This window comes from Oncorhynchus kisutch, linkage group LG2 (genome assembly GCF_002021735.2).
Source record: "Oncorhynchus kisutch isolate 150728-3 linkage group LG2, Okis_V2, whole genome shotgun sequence".
NCBI classification, from domain to species: domain Eukaryota; kingdom Metazoa; phylum Chordata; class Actinopteri; order Salmoniformes; family Salmonidae; genus Oncorhynchus; species Oncorhynchus kisutch.
The window spans coordinates 11,902,695-11,908,997 of record NC_034175.2 but is presented as its reverse complement, the minus strand read 5'-3'; the positions used below and the strand labels follow the sequence as shown (position 1 = coordinate 11,908,997).

General features: G+C 39.5%; 1 protein-coding gene across 1 annotated transcript in view; it reads right to left on the bottom strand.

Moving 5' to 3' along the window:
• The window catches only part of LOC109901149 (cyclin-dependent kinase 14), a 201,904-nt gene extending 198,590 nt beyond the window's left edge, over positions 1 to 3,314 (bottom strand). The window contains exon 1 of the mRNA XM_031787508.1: positions 2,865 to 3,314. Within this exon, the coding sequence (XP_031643368.1) occupies positions 2,865 to 2,958 (94 nt within the window). The 5' untranslated portion in view covers positions 2,959 to 3,314. The remainder of the gene's footprint in view (positions 1 to 2,864) is intronic.
• Between the last annotated feature and the right edge of the window lie 2,989 nt (positions 3,315 to 6,303).

Genomic DNA, 6,303 nt, shown 5'->3' with positions numbered 1-6,303 from the left:
CAACTAATCTGTTACAATGAGAAAGGGGAAGTTACAGATGGGAGTATTTTGTTTGGCCTTGATGTAAAATGACTTATTCATGTACTCATTGTTTTGAGGCAGAGTCATCTAGACACAGAGCCAAAGAATTGCATCTTTCTCATCATAGAACAGAGACACATAAATGAGAGGAGAATTTCCTCACTGTAGAAAACACAGCAGGATCATTAGAACTACAGTGAATGGGGACTTGAGTCAATACACAAGACTCTGTAGCGTTGTTATTTAGTTCGAACACTCCTTCGCATACATATAAGTCTGACATATTGAACATTTCCAAAACAGAACTAAACATGGACCCGTATTCTAGAACATAAATATAAGATACTGTAAATGATATCATCTGTCTACAAGTCACTGTGTTATACCATGGTAAGGAGGAGCCTAGAAAATAAAGAATGGCCTACATCAACTGCATGCATTTCTGATCATCAAGGAAAGAACTGTGTGGGAGTCGTACAACATAAAGGGAGACAAACAGGGAGACGGTTTTTGCCCAACTTCACTCGAAAGAAGAAGAAAAAACAAATACCCTCACATTTCAGAAAACCAAATCAGCCCATAACTTCTACTGCTTTCCTTTATATCCTACATGAAACATATCCCCCTTGAAGCTACAACTAAACTAACCCCCTTAAATCACTCAGGCTACATTTGCATTCCATGCTTATGGGATGAATGTGAATTTGTAAGCAGAGGAACAAGCTAAAATAAAATGCATGCCATTCTCTTTCCAAACGAAGACAACAAACGATGCAACGTTTCATCCATGTGGGATATATATATTCATTATTCAACAGTAAAGCAAGTTATTATTTATGGTGACAAAGTAACATATAAAGGTTAAATAAAGGTTAAATAAAGGTTAAATAAATGTTAAATAAAGGTTAAATAAAACGTGTTTTATATATATATTGACATATATAGTAGGCCAGGGTTCCACAACTGGCGGTCCATGGGTCATTTTATATTTTTGAATAAAATCGTTGTAATTTTTTTTTATTATTGTTATTATTGTTGGACATAAAAGAGTGATTTTAATTTGGGAAATCGGTTCCAAAGTATTCCCACACAAAATACAGAGATATAGGTTTGAAATTCTTATGTTTTAGTCCATTTGCAGTCTACAAATGATTTGTAATTATGGTCCGGGCCCCTGACCATCTGCTCAAGAAAAAAATCAGCCCGTAGCTGAATCTAGATGATCCCTGAAGTAGGCCAACAGTCTCATCCCAGCTAACCTCAGCTAAGGTCAGAAGGCTGCATTGTCATAGCGATGTACTGTAAATACACAGTAACAGTCAAAAGACAAGCATAGAGTTGTGAGTTTACAGATCCTACTGTACATGAGCTTAGCACAGTTAGCAATTGACATGCAGGGTGGGAAAAATGTGCTGTTCTTTCAAAAACAAGGACATTTCTAAGTGACCCCAAACTTTTGAACAGTAGTGTAGGTTAAAGAATTAAGGTTAGGGTTAAGGGAAGGGTTAACTAGAAGGGTTAAGGTTAGTATTAGGGTTATGGGGAAGGGTTAGCTAACATGCTAAGTAGTTGCAAAGTAGCTAGAACATTGTAAGTATTTGCAAAGTTGCTAATTAGCTAGAATTCTAAAGTTGTCCAACCTTTCCACCCCGACCAAACACCCTACCTTCGTTTTTTTTGTTGCCGTAAGTAACAATCTGTCTTATGTAATCATACCAAAGGTAACATATTGTACTAATTTGAGAGTCCAGAATTTTCATTTACTATGTTACGTCTAGTCTATGAGACCAGGCTGAACTATGATGTGACATTGAGTGTGAGTGTATTATTAGGACATGGAAATAATAATATCGACTGGTATATAGTAAGGACGTAGCATTATGACTTGGTTACAAGAAGCCCAACTTCTCTAACTAAGATGTAATGCTCTTTGTTAAACCGTCCGTGAAACACAGACAGACAGTGAGTGATCAATCAATGCCTATATAGTGCAGTGCACCACGTTGATGCGCTGATGCAGATATCAGCAGCAACAGTGACCAATATGGACAAGGACAATCCATGCAGCAGAAAAGTCAATGCCGACCTTTTTTTCATGCGGCCTCATATTGGTAAATGTTTCCTCGTCTTGTTGCATCTGAGCCGTTAATTTGGGGGGAGATAATATATAGCAGTCGTCTACATAGGGAGTGATTAGTGGTGAGCCTTTAATGCACCAAACCGTATAGACCAACACCGGGATGAGAGAGAAGAGAGAGAGGAGAGAGGGAGAGAGAGAGAGAGAGAGAGAGAGAGAGAGAGAGAGAGAGAGAGAGAGAGAGAGAGAGAGAGAGAGAGATGCAGTGTGTGTACCTGCTTAGATGCCTGAGTTTACGCACGCGGGCCATTTGGATAGCAATCTTCTTCCAGTTGTACAATAAGCACATCGGCAATTACCTGATGTTTTATATGGCAGTAATGATAACACTCAACATTAACTAGCCATTTACAATATTCACATAGCTAATATCATATTAGTATTTAGAATGCAATCTGGTTAATATAATTTACGGTCACAGTGTAACAATGTGTTGAATGGCAGCAACACAATGACAGTTATTGCCATAATGCATCATCGTAATGTTGTAAAAGTGATTGCCACCAGTGTGAAACCACCGCTGTTTTTTTGTGTAAAGCTTTTTGTAATAGTGAAATTCCGCTATCGTCCCGACTAGCTGGGGTGGACATTATTAGAATAACTTAGTTCCCTAGGCTACAGCAGCACCGTTTTCCATAACCGTTAGTACTGCGATAGGCTATGCATTGTTTCACTATAACCGCTACAGTAGGGGTAGGCTACTCACCTATGCGACTGAAGCTCTCTGACAAAGTTCTTCGCAACTTTTTCATTTTGCCGATTTTTTCAGCAGGTTGCGAAGCTGGCATCAGGTCACACATCTTGATGGTTGGACTGCAGCAGACAGTGATCTTCACAAAACTGGAGAGGAGCGCAGAGTTCAAACCAAGGGGGTCTCCGTTCTACTACGATGTCAAGAAACAGGAAACGTTTATGCTAACGCTTTTGTTTTCAAAAACACATTGGCGTATTCTTCTCAGGTTTTCTTTGTATCCAACTACATTTCTAAAGTCGGAATTTGCCACAAGATGCCGAGTATGAAGCTGTAAAATAAAACATGCGCTGGCTGATATTCTCTGTTCTCTCTCTGAAACTGAACGGGTTGTTGAGTTCTTTCTTTCTCCCAGTCTCTCTCTCACTCACTCTCTGCTCTGCTCCCCTGCAATCTGGTTGTCATTTTTGGGATTCTCTCTCTCCGGTTTGCGAGAGGGAAGAAAAAAACATACTCCAGCAGAGCTACAAACCCCGCCCAGGATACGCAACGATTGGCCAAATAAGAACATGGGATTCTGTGATTTGCCAATGATCTATCAATCATGCTTTTGTGCCGCTCGAATACAAAAATACATTAAAATTATTTGCGCAGGGTTCATAGCCCAGGGAGTCCGCTGTTCAAATAAAAGTAACTCACAAAGAGTGAAAGTGTGATGGCCTACAATACTGTGGCATTTAGCCTACCACAATTAGTTTGGCTATTGTTGATTTATCAAAAATATCTCTTAGCCAATGATGCAAATAACCTAATAATAACAATAATATCAAATACGAGCAGGAATGTCTTCCAAAAAAGTCCATATTATGGCAAGAACAGCTCAAATAAGCAAAGTGAAACAACAGTCCATTACTTTAAGACATGAAGGTCAGTCAAAGCGGAACATTTCAAGTACTTTGAAAGTTTCTCAAGTGCAGTCGCAAACACCATCAAGCGCTATGATGAAACTGGCTCTCATGAGGACCACCACAGGAAAGGAAGACCCAGAGTTACCTCTGCTGAAGAGGATACGTTCATTAGAGTTTATTGCACCTCAGATTGCAGCCCAAATAAATGCTTCACAGAGTTCAAGTAACAGTCAGATCTCAACATCCCAACTGAGATGGTTTGGGATGAGTTGGACCAAAGAGTGAAGGAAAAGCAGCCAACAGGTGCTCAGCATATGTGGGAACTCCTTCAAGCATTCCTCATGAAGCTGTTTGATAGAATGTCAAGAGTGTGCAAAGCCGTCATCTTGGCAAAGGGTGGGTACAATGAAGAATCTAAAATATATTTTGATTTGTTTAACACTTTTTTTGGTTACTACATGATTCCATATGTGTTATTTCATAGCTTCCATGTCTTCACTTTTATTCTACAATGTAGAAAATAGTAAAATAAAGAAAAACCCTTCATCGCGTGTCCAAACTTTTGACTGATACTGTAATATATAATTTTTTGGTTTTGTCATGCATGTTATTTTGGCTATAATAGTTGTCACATATTAGTTTGCAAACAATGTACTTTTTTTATGTTGAGTTACTAAAGCTGCATACAAACATGGTCTCTTTTTTGCTTTCTTGAGTAAGGCAGCTCCAAAATGCAGGTGATTCAGCCTAGCTCAGTGCTTTCTGTGGTGGAGGGGCAGCTAGCGGAAAGTACAGAGCTTAGGCATTGGTAATCTTCTCTAGTTTCTAGTTTTTTTGGCTCAGTTTTCTGTCACTCATGGGGACACAATGTCACCACAGAATCTAGAGGGAGAGCTAGGTAGTACAAGCCCCCTTGGATCCTAAAGATTAAGGAGGCCATGGATTCTACCTTGTTTTTTTCAGAGTTCCCAGTTGTCTTGAAAGCACCATAAATCCAGAGAATGTCAGACTTTGATGACAAAGTTTCATAAAAAAATTGCCCACAAGAAGGATTGCTGCACCACCTTCCTGTTCAAGTGAGCACAGCACAACAATGTTGAGTCCTAAAATGTCTTGTATGGTGCTGCATAAATTGTGTCATATGCCAGAGAGATATGTATACTGTAGCTAAGAAAGCAATGTTAAGTGTATGTTGTGTATTACGCTGTTAGTAGCTCATGTGGCTCGCCCTAGTAAGTTGGTCCCTTTCCCCCTCATAACTTAGTGTACTGTTCTGACTTGGTGGTGCTTATGTAGCCTACAGACTGTTTTAGAGAAATTGTATTTTTTAAAATATATATTTAACCTTTATTTAACTAGGCAAGTCAGTTAAGAATAAATTCTTATTTACAATGATGGCCTACCAAAAGGTAAAAGGCCTCCTGCAGGGACGGGGGCCTGGGATTCAAAATAAATAAATAAATACAATATAAATATTAGAGAGTGTCCATGATTGAGTCTTTGAATGAAGAGATTGAGATAAAACTGTCAAGTTTGCGCGTTTGTTGCAGCTCGTTCCAGTCGCTAGCTGCAGCGAACTGAAAAGAGGAGCGACCCAGGGATGTGTGTGCTTTGGAGACCTTTAACAGAATGTGACTGGCAGAACAGGTATTGTATGTGGAAGATGAGGGCTGCAGTAGATATCGCAGAGTGAGGCCTAAGAGGGTTTTATAAATAAGCATCAACCAGTGGGTCTTGCAATGGGTATACAGAGATGACCAGTTTACAGTGGAGTATAGAGTGTAGTGATGTGTCCTTTAAGGAGCATTGGTGGCAAATCTGATGGCCAAATGGTAAAGAACATCTAGCCGCTCGAGAGCACCCTCACCTGCCGATCTATAAATTATGTCTCCGTAATCTTGCATGCGTAGGATGGTCATCTGAATCAGGGTTAGAATTGTCATCATTGAATATTGTAAGAGCTTTCATTGTCTGCTTATTTGCCCCCTTCATTCATCCTATGGTTCTGACTTGGTGTACAGGGAGACTACTGTAAGAATGGCCCATGTTCTGAATTCTGTTGCTGTACATTTCAAAAGTGCTGAACAAATAGTTATATTGACTACGTACGTCTTAGCTCGCTCCTTAATGTCTTAATTGAAATTACGGATTGCCTCTTATCCGCTCATCGTTCCCTCATGCCATAGTTTGTAAATCTCAATTGTCAGTAGAAACTACATTTGTTTAAGCAAGTCAGCCATATTTTTTTTAAATAGCAGTAAATAAGGCTGAATGAACTGTTTCACTGACAGACAAGGCTTTTTTAGTGTTCTGTTGTGTAGTTGCTTTGCTGGCATGCACCTGAAAAAAATTGGGGGAGTTTGCTCCACCAAGATTTACATGCTAAAATCTCCACTGGTATCAAGCACCACTGATCTTATCTGAATAGAATGAGCAGAGCTATGAAATGAGGCTTATGACATGGTACAAACATGATCTCCCCTTCCGGATGTCAAAGGTTTTAAAGCACAGGCAGGGAACTGCTCTGTTCCCCAGCCAACTTTCTT